Source organism: Falco rusticolus, chromosome 9 (genome assembly GCF_015220075.1).
Source record: "Falco rusticolus isolate bFalRus1 chromosome 9, bFalRus1.pri, whole genome shotgun sequence".
Taxonomy (NCBI): Eukaryota; Metazoa; Chordata; class Aves; order Falconiformes; family Falconidae; genus Falco; species Falco rusticolus.
The window spans coordinates 29,860,745-29,882,456 of record NC_051195.1 but is presented as its reverse complement, the minus strand read 5'-3'; the positions used below and the strand labels follow the sequence as shown (position 1 = coordinate 29,882,456).

The window sequence follows — 21,712 nt, the reverse complement described above, 5'->3', positions numbered from 1 at the left end:
TAAGAAGGCATGTCAGAAGGGCACTGCTTGTCTAAAGAACTGAATCATGGCCATAAATGATTTCAAAGCTGTGTTGTCTGCTTGTAGCTGAATAAAATGCTGGCTACTGAAAAATAAACTAATTTTCTAGCAGATAAGACTTTCTTTGTGAGTTGTTTGGGTTTTAATTCTATTTATTAGCTTCTTAATTTGGGTTTATATTAGGATTTTTTTTGGAAGCTTTGTTTTGTCTGATGATTTTGGAGGTGATTTAGCAAATAGTGGTGCTTTGCCCTCTAGGGACTCCTGAAAGTAACAAAGAAGTACTAAATCATTCTTGGAATTTCTTGTCTCATGCACGAGAATCCCTTGGATGGTAATAAAAAGCTGTGAGGTAGAATAATTCTAATGCTAATGCTCTTTGTGAAGGTTAGCTGGAGGTCAGCCCCAGGGAGAGAAGCAGAGACTTGCTTTGCTGTTCAGATCCATCGTGAAGCAGTTATTTCTAAATTAATCACCAAGAGATTGTTGACCGTTATACAAAATTGTCAAAGGACTGAGAAACCTAAACTGTTAATTGCCCTGTTTTTCAGGATCTCCTTTGAGTTTTTAACTTTGGGTAAAACATCATTAAAATTTGAAGTTTGTATTTTGATTATATTCATTGTCTAATACTGAACAAATTGATAGCTTGTGGTATTTTTTAAAATTTCATACTATTTCATTTACAGCTTTCCAAGCCTTCTGTTGTTAGCCAGGTGTCATATGTGAACAGCTTGGAACATCTCTTGAAGGAGAAAGAAGAATCAAAAAGGTTTGTTTCTAAAAGCTGCTTTGAAAGATTTGGGATGGAGTTGCAGAAGCTTAAGTTTACTGATGGAGTTTGGGTAGCAGCAAGCTGTGCTTTGCCTGCTCATGCCACCAACATACATCTGACAGGACCTACAAGTGCAGCTTAACTGTAAAAGCTGAATGACAAACTCCTTCCAAGTGGTAATGGGCGATTTGTGATACATCTGTCTGCCCCTCAAAAGCCAGACTAAATTCACTCATGCCTTCGTTATAGGTCACTGAGCCAGCTAGCAGCTGCCGGTCCAGCATGAAACAGTACCATTATGTGGGCTGACTGTGCTAGTTTCTTCAAAGGCATTTGTAGCTCAGTTTTGGTTTCCAAAGTTTGTGTAGCCTGTTGGTATCTGAGTACTTACACACAGTTCAGTGAACAGAACTAATGAGTGTTCTTGCGAGGGATCTTTTGGGCAGAAAGTGACAAGTGGTGGCGGTGGGTATGTTTGTGTCATTTAAGTGTTTTAAAGCATTTGACCCTAGTAACTATGGGCTGACTGACTATGGAGTAGTGAACAACTCTTATAACTACTACCATTTAACAAATAAAATACTAGTATGAAATCTAAAACAAAGTTTTTAAAAAATCAAACATAAGATTGAAAGTTTTGTGCAATTACAAAAAAATATGTCAGAAGTTGGTGGAGTGTGTTTGTTGCTGACGAACGAGTGATTGATTGTGCTGTTGGAAATTCATGGAATCCACTTTGTTTCTTGGAATTGCAAGATGTTTGGTTTTTTGCACCAGCACAACATCTCTCATGCTTTTGCCTTGCTAATTGGCTACTGACTCCTGGCGTCATATTCCACGCTGAAATTTTGTTGTCTTCTGTTGTAAATACTAAATGGTGATGATATGTTCTGCCACTACTGTTATTTCAGGGTAGATGAACTAGAAAGATGGTTACAGGAAGACATGCAAGGAAAGGAAGCTGATTCTTTGGATGGAGAACATGAGGATGCCAGTGGAGATGAAGATCTCTCAGAAGAACACAGGTCCTTCCAACTCCAAACCCAATTAAATCTCGTTCTTAACTTTTTTTAGTCTTTTTTCCTAATCTCTCTCTTTCCATCCATTGTTGTTAATACGCTTACTGTGAACCATTTTTATTGTCTTTTGGGGTTGAGTGGATTTTCTCCAATATTACTGTATTCTAACAATTCAGCTTTCACTTCAGGCTGATGTGTTCATCATCTGAAAATAACTGTCTCAACCAACAAATAGCCTCTCAGTGTTAAATTAACAAAAGCAATTTTGAATTTTACAGGGCGATTATAAAGAGATTTTCAGTAGTAGCTCATGCCATACCTGACTACCCCCCTGGAGAAGATATATTTGATTTTTCAACCTCTGGGAAAATCTTCAATCAGCATAACCTTGACTTGAGGAATTTTCACTTCATCCCTCAAAATCCTATAGAAAGGCTCCTTCTTAAGTAAGAATATCCTCTTTGCTCTGTTGTGTTTACTTGTATGATTTTCTGCAATGTTAGCAGTTTTTAAGATCAAATAGTATCTTTGCATACAGATGATCTCTGTCTTACTAAGTAGGCAAGACTGGAATTCTTCATGCCAGGTTAGCTTTAGAGAACGATGAATTCTTAATTGAATCTTCCTTCTTTCCTCCTCTGTAATTCTTGAAAAACATCTTAAATGAGACATAAGGGGAAAAAAAAAGGTGTTCTGGCCTCTTCCATATTTCTACTATGTTGGCCTGTTATTGGTAATCTGACCACTTTGTGGAAGCTAAATGCAGAAGTGAAATGTTAGGAGAAAGAAGAAACAAAAGCTTAACTATTCCAAGACAGAAAGAGGACCTTGTGGTGAATGATTTGTGACCTACTAATGTTGCATTATGTCTGCTGAAAGACTGTTGCGTGTTTCAGTCCTGAATTGGCCTGGGACTTAGGGCTCCACCTAATGAGGATTGTGGAAAGTCCGGATTTCTGACATCTGTTAGATTCAGTCACTGAGCTAACAGTGTGTCTGTGTGTATATAAACAACTGTTCTGTAACTCATAGGGATTTGTATTGCATATTTATGAGGCCGTCAGACTACAAATAACTGGGCAAATTCTTGCCTAATACCACAAGTGAAAATCCTGAAAAATTTTGGTTATTTCAGTTGGCATTTTACTGCAAACTTGCATCAATGAAACTGAGAGAATTCATTTAATCTTAAAGGATTTTGTATACATGTGTATGTGCTATTGTGTGTGTGAAGGTGAGGAGGATGGCTCCTTATCTCTTGAGGAAGTGGTGTTTGTGATATGTCCTTTGGTTTCAGGCCACTCTGTTAACATGTTATGAAGATCACAAGGTTATAAGCTTCAAAAGTATCTTGTAAATCAGTGACTGGAGGAATGAGAATTAAATTAATTATCTCTTGCATAAGGCAATTACGATTTAATTGCTTATGCATTCTGCCCAGTTGGCACAGCTGGCATGTACTGGCTGCCCAGTTAGCATGTGGATGTCTTCCTAGCTCCTTACTCAGAGGGTATATGGAGAAGTTAGGACACATCTCTCAGCAGAGCTACCTGTTTTAGCAGATACTGGGAATAGAGGAGACTAAAGGGGTATGTGGGAAACCAGGTAACAGTAATTCAGCTGTTTATAACATACCTGATTTTCTAAAGAAGACTAAAGCTAAAATAAATCGGTAATAAAAATGACATATTTTCTGTTCTTCCAACAGCTACGTTTTGCACCCCACAAATTTGCACAATGAGATTAAATTGTTTCATTTTAATTGCTTTAGTTTGCCCCCGGATTCTTTGTTTAAAAGGTTATTTCAAAAATTTCAAAATTTTTCTCTGTTTTTCTAAAAGTGTTGGTAAATTTATTGGACAGTTAAAAATCTTATTCACTGATCTCACTGAGCATAACATCCTGTGTAGACAGGCATAGTGGTGTAAATCAGTGTTTGTTTGAAGCTGGTTTTCTCTAATAATATGGATGTTTCCAAATTATGTAGTATGGCGGTCTGGAGAAAAAGATAGTTGTTGTAAATAAAAAAGGGTTAATTTCTGTAGTATTTCATACACGTAAAAGCATAACAATAACATCTCTTTTGGATGTTTAGATCTTTGGTTGCTGTTGATGATGGTTTGAGGAATGGGGAAGTTCTTAGGCTTTTGTGAAGATGCTGGTTCAACCACTAATTAATTTTTCTCCTCTTTCCCCACCCCATCTTTGTCTTACAGTTCTGGTGTAACACAGCAGCTTTCTTTAGCTATTAGTGGTTTTCTAAGTTCTGCTTACAGTTGTATCTTGTGTCCCATACCAATTCTAAAGTGGCTTTTCCAGGTAAGACTATACTATTCATGCAGTTATACGCCATCCAAGTATAATACTCTTCCTGGAAGCCAGTTGTGGCAGGAATATACAGAATAACTTTGTGAATCCGTTGCATTAGATTAACAACTTCTAAATAAAGAAAAAAAAATTCTTTCTGTTCTCCAGTCTGAAATACTTTGATTGTCACTGGGAGTGAGACACTAGGGATAGCTTTTTATCCACACTTTGACTGCAAAGCTGCCAGTCCCTGTCCATCTTGATACATGTTACTGCATTTGAAAAAGGCGTGGTACATGCTAGGTGAGAAGAGACTGCAGGTTGTAAGTGTGAGCCAAATCACAAGCAAATGTTTATTTTATTTCCTTCCACCCTTTTAAAAAAAAAGTACACACTGCAGTATGCAAAAGTGCAAAAATACCATTTCTGCATATATTGCCTTCTAAATCGTTAGAGGTAGCTGTATTATCACATAATGTTAATTTTGAAAAGGTCGATACACATTGTGGCTCAGGAAAAGTCTGGAGTCATTCTCAAAGACAATATGGTGGCTGCCTGCTTTCTAGATTGCTTTGGTTTGCCCTCAGACTCTTTGTTTAAAAGTTGGGTTTTTTTAATTTCAAAATTTTATATTATCCCCAGGAATTAAATAAATCCCCAGGAAGTTTACATTGTTCTCTTACAAAAAAATGCCCCTCTCCAGTCTCCACTCCATTACTATTTGCCTCATTCTAACTATGCCTGAAACAAAAAAGAAAGCTGGTCCGCCTGTGAAATTGCAGCCTGGGCCTGTGGACTGGCTTTCTGCTTTTGCCAAAAGGGAAATATTTTGCTCCTCCGTGTTCTTGCCTCCAGGCAGTAAAGCATTGCCTCCCACCAACCGCTCTGTGAGCCCTGGTGTTCCTCTAGTAAGGAGGGAAGTGTGAGCCAGTTCAGCTCACTTACAGAGCAGGAAACTCTCCAGCACTTGAGGGAGAAAAGGAGATTTTTGCTGGGTTAGCGAAGTGCTAGAGGAAACCTGAACTGCGCTTCATAGTCATGTTCTGTGAAAAACTAAGAATTCATTGTTTTGGTTTAGTATTGCATATGTTCAACTTGCCCATCACCAGAAAAGGTTGCCGTTAACTCTTTTGCCCCCGCTCCTCATCAAGGAGTTTAATTTGGTCACAGATGCAAACGAGTTCCAAAGGGATATATGATATTTCCATTCTGTTAACCCTTGGTACCCTCTTATGAACCAACAGGCTCAACATGGGGTTACAGCATTATGATATTGCAAATAATTGATTTTAAAGTATTCATAGTATCTGTGCACTGCTTGAAATGATCAATATTCACAGTACTCTGTTCTCCTTGGTGTATCTTGCTTTAGAGGCTTTGCAGTTGGTTTCTTTTCTGTTACTGTTTCTTACTTTATTTTACCAGAGTTGGTTTCTTTTTTTTAATTAAAAGAAAATTGATGCCATCATGCAACTTGGTGTTTTGACATGTAGTTTCTTGTCTCTCCACAGATGATGTCTGTTCATCCTGACTATTGTGTTTCCACCCAGATTTTAGACAGACTGATGGAGATAACACTAAAAAATGGTAAGTATTTGAAGGATGGAAAACTGACCACTTGAATGAAGGCATTTCCCTTCTGTTAAGTATAGAAGGGTATTGGGGAAGAAGTAAAAGGCTTTGGCTCTGTTCTGTTATTCTGGCATGAATTTAGGCTCTTCAGTTACGTAATGCACAAATAATAGGAGTTGGTCTTCACTGAGTGTGTGCAAGCTCTACCACAGGATATGGTCCTGGCATGTATTTGCAAAGCAGTGCATCTGTACAGAGCCTTTTAAATTCACTTATGTTATTTCACAAACAGAATTGACCTGAAGAGGAGCCCAGTCTGCTCAAAAGTTTACTGTCCTTTGCATCTTTCACTTTGGAAGACACAGACATTAATTTCATAGCTTAAGGACTACAAGATGTTTTTCACCTCATCATACCCAGTGTGTAGCACTGCATGGTTTGCTTTCCAGATAAATGGCAAAAGCAAAAAGACTCATACACCTGCACAAAAACACTTCCAAGGATCTGCTTCAATCCACAGTCCTGCTCATGCCTTATGTATTTTGCCTTCCTTCATCTATACTCTCCAGTACTTCTCCAGTATGAGTTCCTTCATTCTCCATGTCATCACTTGATTCAGATCCATCCGAAGTCAGTAATTCATTTAAGCCTGCCAGTTAGCATCATTAAAGTAATGTAGTTCTCTTGAAGTACTTGCTCAAGTCTATCCAAATTGTATGCCATATTTTGAATCTCGTTTGAAACCAGACTGTGAGCTGTTATGAGAGGGAATGTAGCCTCCTTTATTTTGTGCTTTGCTGGCATTAGGCTTGGTTCTGAATGAACAGTTCAAGGTGGTAGAACTGACGCAGAGTGCAGAGCTTATTTATTACCCTTAAAAGGAACTAATGCTAAAAACTAAATTTAAAACTAATCCATTCCATGTCTTTTACTTGTAGCTTCCATCAGTGATGAACAGTCTAAACCATGGATTCCTTCGTTAGCTGATGTGTCAACAGTTTTTGTCAATATGGGTGTTGCGTTTCGATCTCTCTTTCCATTGCAGCATCTTCAGCCCAACTTTAACGAGCGTGATATTTTGTAAGTGTTTTTATTTTGATATTTATTGCTTAGATCCTGTGAAAGCAAGCCCTGTGTTCAGAATATAGAATCAGAAGGTTCTTCTTTATTTTCCCTGCCTTCCATCAAGCCATACTCTTTAAATTCTCAGCTCAGTATAATTGAGTAAGCAAGCCAGAACTTCAAACAATGCCTGCCAGGTAGGGATTCAGCAAACCAGAGCATTGTCCTTTGTCCTGCACCTTCCTAATGCAGGTTTACAAGAATTCTTGCCTAAACAGCTGGGCAGAATTAGAAGTAATTTTGCTTACAAGTTGAGATAGATATGTGTGCTCTGCAGCTGAGGACTGTTTTGATTTGAAGGCACTGTGAAACATGCAGGGGGGTTTTTTTCCTTCAGTTTGGTGCAAATAAGCCTTTATGGGCTTTTAAATTGATGATTTATTGCTTAGATTAGTGTCTCTTCTATTAGAAGTCAGATGCAAGAAACAGTGGGTAAACAACAGCCAAGAGGAGACCTAACCTCTGCTGGTCCAGCCTTCTCCAGTCTACCAGAAAACAATTTAATTAATGTCATTAAGGTGAGAAAACTCCAGTTAGTGTGGGAGAGGTTTTTATCTGGGGGGGTGCATGCTTTGGTTTGGTTTGGTTTGGTTTGTTGGGGGTTTGGTTATGGAGGTTTGGGGTTTTTTTGCTTGGCTTTGATTGTATTGGGGGGGTTGATGGTTTTTTTGTTTGTGTTTTGGGTTTTTTTGTTGACTGGTTTTTTGTTTGTTTGGGGTTTTTTTTTGTTGGGTTTTTTTTTTTTTTTTTTTGCAAAAACCCTGCTGTCTGAATGTAGTCCTGGGCATGTTTTGTGAGTAGGTGCTATCCTGGGGGTTTCAGCTTCACATTCAGCAAAGGTTATTGCAGGCTTGTCGCAAACTTTAGTTTCCTGACTTCCATTGGCTTCACTCACAGCTGCGCAGTTCTGCTGCCTCCCTTTTCTAGCTGTGACTAGCAGTGGGAAGGGGAAGGGCGGTTGATGTTGGGTGGTTTTTTTTTTTTTCTGCCTCAGTGTGTTAGTGCAGCTCTCGATGTGCAGTCGGTCCCTGTGCCGCACTGGGTGAATGAGGTGGGAGCTCAAGGAGGGCAGGTGCAGCTGTGACTGTTCTGTGAAGTGAGCTGTTAAGATGCATGCACTGTGTCCCGTGAGACCATAGGGTGAATGGGTGCTGATCACACTTCACAGGCTAGTTCTCTGTGAATAAAGGCTGTATGGGAAAAATACTGACTATAACTGATTTCCCAGTTCCTTCTAGAAGTACTTGAATCATCCTAGCATCGTTTCTTCAGAGATTTTAAACTATAAAATCACTTAGTTCACAAGTAAGCATTCAGAGCATCTCCACTAGAGGCAGAATACACATCCTTTGATTCATTTATGTTCTCATTTATACATATATATATTAAAAAAAAAAAAAAAAAGAAAAAAAAGCACAGCTACTGGGAGGTGGGGAAACATTACAAGTGTTGCAAGAACTATATATCATTTGAGGTACATTTTGATGTGAGGGTGGAAAACAAGTTCTCATCACACTTCAAGCTAAACGAATTTCAGGTTTTAATGCTTTTTATTTCTTTTGAAGTTTCTAGGTTTCTGTACAACAGTAATTCAAGGTGGATATACTGATCAAGAAATATTGCTGCTGCTTCTCTTGCTATTTAAAATAAGCTTGGAGAAACAGTTAAAGCGAATTCCTTTGATAGATTTTCAGTGCCTTTTCATAAAGCTTCTGATAAGTATAAAAGACTGGGATACAAAGGTAACTTCCTAATTAATTACCATGTACTAGGTTCATGAAACTGCAACTGACTTTTCAAGAAAGTTCTGTTTTGAAGTTTTAATTTTTTCTTGATGTATCAGAAAAATACTGGTTGAAAATCTAATATGAACAAATTGAGAGCTTTTGGATTTGTGTGAGATTTAGGAGGTGGGTTGGGTATACTGAGAGGGTTTTGTTGCGTGACATTATGCTTTCCTGTCCTCTTCTGCAAGGGGACTGTGGTATTGAACTTAACCTTATATTTACTAAAATAGCTGTATGTTTAATATGGCGCTCTGAAAATATGAAGAAATGATTGCACTAAACTGATAAAATGTCATTAAAAGCAATCTGATCTCAACTATTCTACTGTAAAATGGTATTTAGCAGACTTAACTACCGGTGGAATGCAGAAATATCTTTATGCACATCGTTTCTTATTAGATCAGTTTCTTTTAACATTTATGCTGTGTATGTTTCTAGAGAGTAGATGTGTACTTCTTTGCAAATAAAACAAATGCCCACCATATCTGTTCTTCAGCATCACAATTGTTGTTCTTTTAAAGATGCCTGAGCTGTGCCTGGCAGTGAGTGAACTCTCCAGTCATCACCATAATCTCCTATGGCTAGTTCAGCTGGTGCCTAGCTGGATAGTGTGTGGACGGTAATACAACATCAGAAATATGTAGCATCATTAACAGCTGATTTATTTGTATAAGCTCGGGTCTGATAAATGCAATATATATTACATGCCTTAAAAAAAAAAAAAAAGGGTGTGTGTGGGTTCTTATATGTTACAGATGTATATGCAGATCTTGGTGTGTGTATATATAGCTACTTGATCACCTGTGCTGCGTAAAAGGATTGTTTTACATTTTATGTGTGGCTTTCTGGGCTGCAGACTTCCTGGTACCCTATAGTAAAGACTTAATGACTTCAGTTTCTGACACCCATCATGTACTCTGAATTCTTGTCTGAATGACCAAACCCTAAATTTTCTTTGGGCGATTCATGGCTGCTTTTTTAAGTGTCAGTCTGTTGCAAGTTCTGTGTCTTTGAAATGGCTAAATTGTTATGTATTTGAGTGAGGAGAGTGTATTGGGTCCTCAATTTCAGGGTGGGAGGCAAGCCTGTAGCAGTGTATACTTGTACAGAAGAAAAGCTGCAATGAGATAAGGGTACTTACATTTTACTAGCCTCTTTACTAGTTTAATAGCACCTACATTCAGAAAATCCAGTTTAATAGTTGCAGGCAAGTTTATGTCTAGGGAAGCCATGAATACCTCATATACTTTATAGAAACTGGATTTAAGAAATTCTCTGGGAAAGAAATTTTTTTAATTGTTTTTCAGGGAAGTAAGAAGACGTCTTAGCCTAGTGATCATTTCAAAGCTTCTTCATAAAAAGCACATAGAAATACCTGATGACAGTGACAAGCAGGTACTGCACGTATGTGTTGTGTGTGTATAATTTGAAAGTTTAGAAAACTTACGTATTATTGTTTGTTTTAATACTGTAAGCCTATTTTTGAGAACCTTGCAAAATGACCAGTTGGTAGGTTTTGGTTTAGATTAGTGTTTGAAGTATATTTGCACATGTGTAACCTGCACGTTCTGCAGCTTGTAAGTACAGTATTGTTTTTGTGTCTAACCATTCATTTTTGACACTGGAAAGAGGTCTACGCTTCTTTTTTCAATCTTCCTTTTGTGTTCACATAGAGTCACTCTGTTTTCATAGGGCTGATCTTTTCCTGAGGCAATGTACAAAGACTTCAGTTTGTGAATAGTCAAAAATTACCCAAAGCATGAAAACTTGCAGTTCAATTAAAAATCCCTTTTTATATTCTTGTCTTAGTGGGCAAATAATATTGTAATGGCACTCAGCTTCCAATTTTCAGTTGCCAGTAAACCAGACCAATTTATTAATGTTTGTATCTATAGATGTCTCTTCTGCATCAGTTTCTGGTGTACATGAAACCTTCTAATTTACTAAAGAAGATGAGAGAAGGACTGGAGCAGCAGAATGCCAGTGAAGACCACCTTCATACGGAACTAGAACAGGAGGTATATAGCTCATAGTGCTCTTTTGCATTTGTATTTTTATGCATCTCCTAACATTTTGAGAATATTTCTTTTAATTTCTGTTAACTGGGGAGGGTTCTGTACATGGAACTGTACATATTTCGCTGTGCATCTGTATAATTAAAATATTACTCATGTTTAATTTTAATTGTAGTCATGGAGGAAGGAAAGAAGCAGCATGTGACAGAGGAAGCTGTATTAGGCTGTTTTACGAACAGGGAAATAGATTTTCTGAATGGTTAAGTCACGTTGATGTCTTGAGTTCCTGTCTTCTGTAATCAGAGGACCATCCTCCCTCACTTCTGATGTAATCAATGGAAACTGATGCTGAGCCAGACCTTCACCTGCAGGCTTCAGAAAGACATTTATGAATCTTTTATGAATCTTTTCTCATAGAAAAGTATTAGAAAGATTTAGTATTTCCATCCATCTAAAAATTGAATATTGGTTCGGTGGTTATTTGAGTCTGTCATGGAGCCTCCTAGCAAGTACTTTGATCTGGATGTAGATGATAGGAAAATAAAGCAAACTACCAAATTTAATTTTCAGTAATTAAAATACATAAGGCTTCGTAGGTTACTTGAGTAACTTAAAAGTTTCAAAATGTCTCTAATATATGAATGTACTGTTTCAAATTAGTTGTTTAGGCAGATGGGTAGACATCCTTGTCCAGTGATCTGGCTATTGGAGGTATCATTCCAGAAAGCAAAGATAGTATTGTATCTGTGTATGAAGTGTTATGATTGTGCTTTGACTACTAAAGTTCTTTTGATTTCTCTCCAGGCATACTACCTAATCTACATCCTCCTTCATCTAGTCAGTGAAGCTAGTTTCTTTGATGTTGTAAATTCTAATCAAAGGGTAAGTAACTTCAGTGGGTAGATCTTTGGGTTTTAAAAGACTATTTATCATGCGCACTTGGTCTATTTTGGTAAGAGCTATCATGTGATAGAAGGTCACCAGTGGATAGTAGCACTGGGGGAAACTTTGTTCTGCGGTGGAGTAAATGCAGAAGAGCTTTCTCTGTATTTCCTGCAGAGAAAGAAACCTCCTGCATTTCTGCAAATGAAACGACCTCAAAACATGAGGCTATGGATCAACAAGCATTTATTTTGTTAATCTTTCTCAGAAAGTAACTGCAGATTAACTCAACACAGAAATTCTAAGAAATCCAATGAACCTGTGAACTTCTGGAGTTGAAATTTTTCAGTCTAGAAGAAAACTACTTTGAAAATATCCAGTAAAGTATGTTCAAACACATCACAGTTTTCTGTGCTGGAGTACAGCTGTGCAGCAAATGAAAGCTTGGATGGCCTTTCTTCTGTTCTCTGTGCCATGTGATGTGAACATCTGTTAAGTAGTACCTTCTGCTTAGCTTAGCTTTTCAGTAATCCCACGCAGGTATCTGTGGTCATTTGCTGTGAGTTGCTTGCTGCAAGGTGTTTGTATACACCTTCTACCCTGTGGATTCACTCTTGGCTTTTAAGAAATCTGTCATGTGAACTGTCTGAGAGAGTTAAAACAGTAATGCTTGGTTACATTTTGTGGCATAAGTGTCTCAGTTTCCTACTCAATGCAAAAAGACAATCATAGAGCATACTATGAAACAGAATAGCGAAGAAAATAACTCCATTGTGATGATCTTTTGAGATTTGATTTTTACAACTGCCTTCCTGAATATTGGTGGAGAACTTGATCTTTTCTATGTACGTTTTTTAATGTCCCTGTATTTCTTAATGAAGAAAGAGTCTATTATTCACTGACCTGTTAGCCATCAAGTGGCAAGAGGGGTGTGGCTGAATATTATGCAGGCTAGACTTTGAACTATTCCACTTTTGATCCTCTTCCAGTTAAATGGGTTAAATTGTCATGGTCTTGAGACACCAGCAAATGTTTGTAAGTAGAATTTCAGCATGCCTCACCTGTTCTGAAGAGTGGAGCCTCTTTGCAGCTGTTCAGTGAGGGATTGAAAACAGGAATTTTATGAAGAAATTGACAGAATATGAAAGATCTTGGGAGTCATTATCAAGAGATTGTGAAGTTGCAAAAGCAATCAGAAATTTAGAGAGAAATAAAAAATCAGTGCCTAATCTTGGATATGTTTTACCCACTCAGCCAATTCCTACGAAAGAAAATTACCTGAGACATCATTACTGAAAAGATTATTTTTAGCTATTGTAACTTCAAACTTTTTTTTGCTGATGAAAGAACTGAACGGCACTGCACTTGCTACTTCATGGACCGAAAGGATTTACAAATTAGCCACAAGGAACTTTGAAATTTGTGATGTATAGCTCTGCTATACTTTAAAACTATTTTTTAAAGCTTTTAGACCTGGTTTACCAGCTGCGTACCAGCAACTGATAGGGGATCTTGTGATCTTGTTTTCTTTCATTTCCCCCTTCCTTACTGTATGTTTCTGAGAAAAATTCAAACTGAAGCATATAATTTTAAAGTTGAAATAATGTTTGAAGGAAGCTTTTAGTTTTGACATCGACGATTTAAATAGGTGTACGCTTTTGTCTTTATTTAGCAGCACTTACTGAAGCTTTGTGGTGCCTTAGATAAGCACATAAAATGTGATATTAGGGAAGATGCAAGGCTGTTTTATCGAACTAAGGTAAGACATGTAAGTTGAGGTTTTGTTTGTTTTGGGGTGGTGTTTAGTGTTTTTGATGTGTGTTGTTCCTCATCCCAGCCCTGGAACTAAGAGTTCCTCATGGGTTTGTTTTTTTGTTTTGTTTCACTGCACTATGTCTTTGCATGTACATAAATATATGCTCATTTTAATGCACTGAAAATACTCTGTTTGCAAACAACAGGACTCTTTAACAACTGTAAAATGTGATCTTGCATGTGTGTCTGTTTTATTTTCAAATTAATGAGTTGGTTAAAAATGTCGATTTAAGCCAACAGTATATGTGATATAGCATCAAGCTTGGATAATTGCGTTTCATTTGCGTTGCGGTGTGGGGCTTACTAACCATAGTCCTAATTTTGTGATTTTCATGCTTTGCATGCTGTTGTAGCAAGCCAAATTAGACCAGTGGTAAAGTGACCAACCTCAACTTTGAAAAGCCTTGCTGCTTCAGCTTTAAATCAAAGTTACGGTCATGTGCATCCTTACTTCTCCAGAAGACTTTTCTTTTTGGATCAGCCAGATTAGTAGACCATGGATCCTTTTAACAAGTCAGTTACTCTTGCCTTGGATTTTTGTATCTTGAGTCACTTTCACTTTTGTTTCTATTGCCCATGCACTGAGTGGGGAAAATTGTATGTTTTTCCCCGTCGCTTCATTTGTGTTATAGTACAGTGACTTCCAGAGGACGCCACTATGCTGGGGTTTAACACAGCACGTGAAGCAAATCTCAGTTCTGAATGGCTTGGATTAAACACCTGCTTATGATTGGTTATGAAAGCAGTTTGATGTATAAGAAATTCATTTCAGAAGCAGACAGTGCTGCATATTTGGCTTTTCTGATTGCAGTTGCAGGAACCTTTTCTAGGTACAATCAGACTTGTCTAACAACCCTAACTCACCCGAAGGATGAGGTGGGTGTTTGAAGGCCAGAGGCTTGTGTGCTGATTCCAGACACTTAACATGGGGAGTCATGTGCCTCTAATTTGTTTGTGTGGAGTATATGACTTTGAATTCAGAGTCCCAAATTACAGCGAGCTGGTTGGAGTTGAGGTGGTGATACTTTGTGACAGTTTGTAAAATTGTTCTGTCCCAGTAAACCTTGGGTGTTGGGTTATCAGGGGGTGTATGGGCTTGGGGAGATAGGGGGTATGATTTTTGGCTTTTTAACATAAATGGCTAAACTAATCAATCTGAATTTGCAGGTAAAAGACTTAGTTGCTAGGATATATGGCAAATGGCAAGATATGATACAAACCACTTGGCCTACTCAGGTACTGTAATGAAACCTTTTTTCCTCTTTTCATATTGCAGTGTGCATTTAACTCAATTTTTTAGCATTTGAAAATAGCATATTCTTTTAAAAATATTTTTTTTCTTCATAAACGGCACGGCTGTGGAATACACTTAGATGTATTAGAATAAATTTTAATGAAAATTTTTGCTTTGCTGGATTAAATAAAACCACGATTTCATATTTATCCTTAAAAGTGCTGCTTTTGTAAATGGCTCGCATAATACACTAAAATGCTAGTACTGCATCAAGTCACAAGGCCTGTCTCTGGTTATAGTTATTAGCAGATGCTTCGAAAAGGATTCTGGGGCAGGAACACAGTGATGGGCTTCCTGCTGTGGTCTGGTAGTGTGTGACTTTTAGACTGTTTAAGTCCAAGGCTTTATCAACATATGTTTAATGGCTCTTGATAACTGCTCCCCCTTTGAATGTGTCGAATTTCATGCAACGATTAAGAAAAGCCTTTCATGTTCTGTAAAAGTATGCAGTAGTAAATAATGTCGGGGTTAGTCTCTCATTAATACTTGCCTTTGTGATAACTAGCTGGTCATGGTGGAATAGATGGATAATTTCTGCTGGTGGAATAGGTGAATAAGTGGATAATATCCAGAGTTCAGAGCTGTTTCTTCCAGTCTAAGGTTGTAGGGTTTCTTTTGTAATGTGATTAGACCAACTGTTTGAGTCATGTCTTGGAATATAAAGCTACCTGTCTTGGAAAAGCTGAGCTTTCCAGTGATGTAGAACATGACTTGCATAAAACTTAAATTATACATATATGCTTACTATTGATTTCAGTTAAAAACTGCATAATCAGTCATTTGCCTATGAAGACTATTAATTGCTCCCAGCAACATGCAAAAAAGACACAGTTTGTAGTGTGTGTGATGTTTCGGGGGGGGGGTGGGATTAGTAACACGTGGCTGCAGAAGCCACTCAGCAGCTGATGAAAGCTGGTAATGATGCAGCTCTTTCAGAGTTGTTTTTTCAGAGATATTTGGGGTTGATTCATGTGTAGAGCAACTGGCAAGTGTTTCCATATAAAATTCTAGCATCTTGCATCTTGCAACACATTGTGGCAATCTAAAGCTAAGCATTTGCCTGCTCTTCTGTCATGGGTTTTCTGACTTGTTTACTGTTTTGTTTTTATTCTTTAGGGAAAACTGCATGACTTCTGGGAGCCAGATTCATAAAATCTTGCCTAGTTCAGGGAAAGTAACAGCAAAAATTCTGAAAAAGAATGAATGGAGCTTCACCTTGGTCGGAACGGAAGAAATCAGTCAGCTGAGTTAGAACTTGAGCTTGATTCAGGCAATTACTAGAAACACAAGAATCTACTTTATTTAACATTGCTTTTGTTACAAATACACTACTTCTGAAAAACTGAAGTGGGTAAACTGGAAAAAAAACCAAACCAACCATTTCTATAGCCCTGTCTGAATTGGCTAGAAATATTTTATCATATTGAAAGCTGAGGGAAGTTTTCTCGTTTCCATTGTTAATCACAAGACATATTTGCAAACCTAAAGTATTTGTTCTGTTGCCAGCACACACCTGCAAGCATTGTTTTAGGATGTCTGGGAAAGAACTGCCCCGTGACATGGAATGTGAGTTCAGAAATAGTGTTAGACCTCCCACATTGCAAGCAGGTGAGGAAGTGGTTCAGAACTGGGCTGAATAACAGAATTGCCTGCACATGGTAATCTGCAAAGCAGAATTGGTATGATAATCCAATATCTCTAAAAAATACAAAATACAGCAGTTGCATGGGAACAAGTGATGGCTGTCATGTTTACTTGACAGTGGGGAAAAAAGGTTAAGAGCAATTGTGGCCTAACAGGTTAAGTGGATCCCTTTTTGCTCTGTGGTTTTATCAAATTAAAAAATGGAATTTATTAGTGATGCATTCATTTTAACTTATTCCTCATCTTAAGGCACCAATTTATTTATGCAGTGAAGGTGACTAGGAAGTGTTTCTGTAAGACCCAAGTTATAAATGAGCTCTTGTTATACCAGTAGTATTGTTGTACTGCTCCTGAAGAGGCAAACTTATCTATATTTGTTATCTAGCTTCAGCATTTTCTCTAAATGGAGAAAATACTAATGTTAAAATCTCAGTTCAGTGAAGATTTGAGAAGATTAGCATTTGGGCCACCTATATAAAAACTGTGAAAGCCATATGAGGTCTGAATTCCTTTGTGTGAAGTCTTACTGCTTGTACAATATATGCACAAACCTCCAAGAGCTGTTTGTGAAATAATCAAAGGAAGATGTGATCTCCTTTTGTGCTTTCTGTGCAAATGCCATCATTTAAATCTTACACTGTGGTTTGTCTGTAGGATTTGTCTATATATTAAGAGAAAATTAAGATATCGACTAGAAGCACCAACTGGGGTTCCCATAACAAGCAAGATTTTTAATAATATCAACATGTGCGTTTTATAATACTGTGTCCTTTTAATTTTTGTAGATTACTCTGTCTTCCTTTGTATAAATTCCTTACAGCTTTCCAAAATGAGAATGTAAAATAAAGCTGAAAAAAACCCAAAACCAGAACCTTCACGTTTAAGTACCTTTATTGCATATAAAGGAACTGCTATGAAATGGACACATTTTATAAGGAAGGTATTTGCCAATTCATACTAAATGTTTTGTCTTTCATTTCAAGTGTTAGAGAGTTAGCTTAAAACTGCAGCATCTCTGTGCCCTTCACAGAATAAACAGCTTATCCTTGTTCAAACAAAAGTTATGCTTGTGGCATTGTTCGGGAGTGGGAGGGAGAGAGAATCCCTTTTTTAAAATCTCAATGTGTTATTTAAAATTTGGAAGAATCTACCTCAAAGTGTATCTTTGTTCGGCAAAAGCACTGCTTTACCCTAAAAAAAATAAGTGTTATACAGGTATGGCAATGCCATCCTTGGCTCTGTCTGTCTTTGATAGTATGTCAACCTTCCCTCTGGTAGCGGTTACTTACTCTGTTGAATGAATTGTATGTAATTTTATGAATGTTTATATTTTTTCTCACTAATGTTGTATAAAGTTTAAAAAAATAGCAGGACTTTACTGTAATGTAATGTGTATATATTTTCTTGCCTTGTAAAGTTGAAGTTGCTGTCCTGTATATTTTCAAGAAGGGGAGGGGGTTAGATGAACAGCTTTTGTACTGCAGTTAAAAGCACACTGAAACTGCTGAGGTTTTTTTCCAGATGGAATAACCACTTTGATATTAACTTTTATTTAATAGAATAATGAAAAAATAAAACCAGATATGCTTTTCTAATTAAATGTCCCTGGACAAAATGGGCATGCCTCAGCTCTGTTTCACGAAAAAATGGCTGCAGGTCCTATTTTGGTCTTACAGCACATGTTGTAATTCTTAGGTTCACAGCTGATTAGCTTACTATAAATGGAGGAAGTCTTGAAATCATTCTTAGCTCAGCCAGTCCTGTGTTTCATGCTTAATGCCTGTGTATACATTCTGGCGTTTTCCCTCTGTTCCCTTCCTGCTTTGTGTGGACTCTTCTTCCATCTATTTTATAACTTGAGTAATAATTCCCCAGTTGCTTAAGTCTAGACATGGATTGAGTTGGAGCTCATCGGTATCCTTACAGAGATGATCCCAAAGCATTGCTGCAGTCTTTACACGGGACTGCTGAGCTGAGCACTGCTTCAGGACTCCTGGAAAAGAAATAGCAAACCTGCTGTTGTGTTTTGCAGACTCATTTACTGGCCCCCAGCCAGAAGTTACACGCATTGGAAAAGGCTGTTTGCACAGTAAATGTCTTAACTGCTTTAGTTGTCTTCAGATAAGCATTTTGCACTGAGGTTTATCTTTTGATATTATGTTGGCTATATTAAGAGCCACGTTATCTCATTTCATGTGAAATTAGGTGCACTTTATTGCAGTAATCACAGACAAAATATTAAAGGCTGACTATAAAATATACATTGGCTCTTTGCCCTTTTTTTAAATTATTTATTTTCTGACAGGCCTCTGTATGGCTTAAAAAAAAAAAAAAAAAGCAGCTTCTTGAAATCTGCCAGTGAAACTATTCAGTCTCTCATATTCTCACTGTTCCTGTTGTGGAACTTGGTAATGGATGGGAATTTCAGAAGTGATTAATGACTTGCAGGTAGGTCTGGCTGAAGGTCGGCAGGACACGTACGCTTCACTGATGCAGCGGCTGCAGGAACTCTCTGAAGTCCCCAAAGCTGATAGTTGAGTTGAGGATGTCTTTGGGAAAGGCAGATGACTGGAACAAATACCTGAAGTGTGCTGTTATCATTGGTGGAGCAGCTGGTGAGATTGCTGTGTGATAGGATTTTAAGAGATAGGATTTTTACAGTGTGTACGAAGACCTTGTTTCGATGAGGGATGGCTACTGCAGTGTTAAATTTCATGACCACAGGCAAGCCAGGTCTGTCTCCATCAAAAGTGCCAGCGCTTAGCACGGCCCAGCAGCCAGCTCGGGGCTCGGAGATGGCATAGCCCAGGGTGGACACGGGGCACGTGGGCTGTGAGAGAGACGGCGCTCTCCTGGGGATTCAGCCAAGGGTACTTGGGTAATAAACAGGATTCTTCTGCTGACCCAGTCACTAGCAGGAGTACTTGAAGCTACAGTATTAGTGCTGGTCCTGTATGTTTGAGTTTCTTCTTTCCCAGGAAAACTCTATGTATAACATAATATCCCTAGCTGGGGTTTTTGCTTTGGTTTTTTTGTTTTTCCTTCCATTGGCTTCTAGAATTTGTGTGGCTTTGTGTTCCACTGGAAGGGACAAGTCAGGAAGGGTGCTGCTGGGGGTGACCCTCCTGGTTCTACTGGAGGCTCGTGCCTTGGGCTTATGAGCTTTGAGAAACTTCTTGCCCATGGTTGCCCAGTGGGAAACAGCCCACTGTGCCAGAGGGCAGCCCTTGGCACTAGTGTATTGGTGCTTTTTTCTGCATCCTGAAAAAAAAAAAAAAAGGCTCTCGGGTCTGGCTGATGTGGGGCAGAGAAGAGGCCTGATGAGTTTGCAGAAGTGTAGGCAGCTGCTGTGGGATCCTCCCTGAGAGCTCCGAAGGAGCTGCTGGGAGAGGTCAGGCAATCATTAGTGGATTTAGCTCATTCCTTGGAGTTGAAGTTATCAGAATGCTCTTAATGACATTCAGATTGCCATTTTCCCATCTTCGTGCCCCCGGGCTGTGAAATACTTTGATGTTTTGCCTTGTGCATGTTTTGCCAGCTTTACAGGTGGGGCCTCTTCTTACCCAACCTTGAAAGGGGCTTCCAGTGCTGGGGCATGGTGTGGGCTGCCATGGGGAGAATCCTAGAGAAAGTAAATTCCTCGAAGGGCTTCTCCTTGCGGAGGTGCGTTTGGTTTTGTCTGCTGCTTTTTTCAGCCAGTGCTTCCTTGCCTTTGCAGTAATGAAACTGAAAGAATATTTTAGCTGGTAAGTATCAAAAGCAGGGCTGGCTGAGGAGGGAAGAAAAACATTCACAACTTCCTATCTTGGTATTTTGGTCTGAATGCCAAAAGCTGGTCCCCATATTTGCAGACTGCTGGTTAAGATGGATTTTCAGGTGACTTTTAAGTGGCATTTGGGTATGTTGTACTTTTTTGAATGCTTCCCTTGTCTCTGCTTGGTGAACTGTTGCTGCTGTTTCATCTTCTTCGGCTTCCCAGCTGCCTCCCACTTCCCTATAGGGAGGTCATAAGGGACGGTATGGAAACTAGATGAAAGACTGGAATTGTTCCCTTCATTGTCATCAAGGCGTCTTTGCCGTCAGCCTGGGGGGAGACCTAAAGCTTTTCAAGGCAGGTTTGGCCCGTATGGTGTGTCGGGGAGGGCTCCTGGCCACAGGATACAGGGCCGCTTTCACACATCCTTCTCCTGGTGCTTCCCTTTGGGTTTGCATTCACTGCTGCAGCTGCCTGAAGCTGGGCAAGAGCTGCTCCTTCCTTCTCACGGAGAAAAGCAGAAAGGGTAAACAGATTTTTGCTGCTTTTGTGCTGCCGGGTGAGTCCTTCACCTGGGCAATGTGAGTGGGGGCTTGGCTTGCAGGCTCCATGGCTTTGCCTCTGGGTCTCGGGCTCTCTTCTGTCGAAAACCTGCTTGGAGTTGAAAGTCCTGGCTGTCGGGACTCTGACAGGAGCGGGGGTCACTTTTCCGGGCTGGCCACCAGGCTGTGGCTGAAACAATAGCTTAAAGCTGCCAGGTTCGGTAGTGGGGAGGGGATGGATAGGCATTAAGGCTCATGCTTTATTCACGCTGCAGGCTTTTATAAAGGCAGCATAAATCATGCAGGGCAGTTGTGAGCTCTTCAGACACATCATTCAGCCTCTCGGAAGTATTGATCTGCATGCTGGAAACTGAACTGTCCCCTTCACCCTAACCCGAGCTGTGGGAGAGGCCTGGCAGGTGAGGATGCCGAGATGCTGTACTGCATATCAGCTCTGCTGCCTGCCTCCCCTGTGTACTAACCTATTTTTTTTTTTTAGTATTTCGGGCTCCAGCATTGTTATGATAAGGTTTGCACAGCACAACGTGGTTTTCCCTCCAGTTGATTTTTCTCTTATTAGCCCATTTTTTCTCTTGCCCTCATTCTGTTTTTCCCCGCAGTATGCAAACACCGTTTGCTGAGAAACTGTGTCAGCCTTCCTCGTAATTAAGAGTCTGGCAGGAGCCAGCGCAACAGTCATTTTGGAGATGACGCGTCCAGTTTGGAGCTGACGGTAAGCTGGGATGCTGCAGCAGGGGCTCGATGCTGGGGACGCGGGGATGTTCTCTGGCTGAGTGGGGCAGGGAGACCCACGAGGAGCCCAGCGCAGGAGCAGTGAGTACCCTGGATACATCTCAGGTGGGGTATTTAAACTGTGTGCTCTTAAAAAGCAGCTCCAGGAACATTAAATTCTAGGTTGTATCACAGGTTTAGCCCTTTGGGAGGGAATCTGCATGTGTGTGTATAAGACAGGAACAAATTGCATTGGCCCTAAGTCGGCCACATCTCTCCTGCTCAGAAATAGTTGTAACGTTGGAAAGCAGGGTGGAGAGCTCGCCAATCAGATGGCCTAAAAACGGGTAAATAGAAGTTATTCTTGGCACTCAGTAATTTCGCTTCGGATTTTGTAGTTCTTTTATTAGCAGGAACGCTCAAAGCAAACA

General features: G+C 39.2%; 1 protein-coding gene across 5 annotated transcripts in view; it reads left to right on the top strand.

Annotated features, from left to right (window-relative positions):
• Positions 1 to 18,514, top strand: part of SLF2 (SMC5-SMC6 complex localization factor 2) — a 30,382-nt gene extending 11,868 nt beyond the window's left edge. For 2 of the 5 annotated variants that reach the window (XM_037399284.1, XM_037399288.1), the window contains 15 exons: positions 711 to 793; positions 1,708 to 1,821; positions 2,094 to 2,261; positions 4,032 to 4,134; positions 5,634 to 5,709; positions 6,633 to 6,774; positions 7,226 to 7,334; positions 8,382 to 8,558; positions 9,125 to 9,222; positions 9,911 to 9,998; positions 10,499 to 10,621; positions 11,423 to 11,500; positions 13,173 to 13,268; positions 14,483 to 14,551; positions 15,726 to 18,514. In XM_037399284.1, the coding sequence (XP_037255181.1) occupies positions 711 to 793; positions 1,708 to 1,821; positions 2,094 to 2,261; positions 4,032 to 4,134; positions 5,634 to 5,709; positions 6,633 to 6,774; positions 7,226 to 7,334; positions 8,382 to 8,558; positions 9,125 to 9,222; positions 9,911 to 9,998; positions 10,499 to 10,621; positions 11,423 to 11,500; positions 13,173 to 13,268; positions 14,483 to 14,551; positions 15,726 to 15,761 (1,560 nt within the window). In that variant the 3' untranslated portion in view covers positions 15,762 to 18,514. The remainder of the gene's footprint in view (positions 1 to 710; positions 794 to 1,707; positions 1,822 to 2,093; positions 2,262 to 4,031; positions 4,135 to 5,633; positions 5,710 to 6,632; positions 6,775 to 7,225; positions 7,335 to 8,381; positions 8,559 to 9,124; positions 9,223 to 9,910; positions 9,999 to 10,498; positions 10,622 to 11,422; positions 11,501 to 13,172; positions 13,269 to 14,482; positions 14,552 to 15,725) is intronic. The other 3 variants (XM_037399287.1, XM_037399285.1, XM_037399286.1) reach the window with 3 other exon arrangements.
• The last annotated feature ends 3,198 nt before the right edge of the window (positions 18,515 to 21,712 follow it).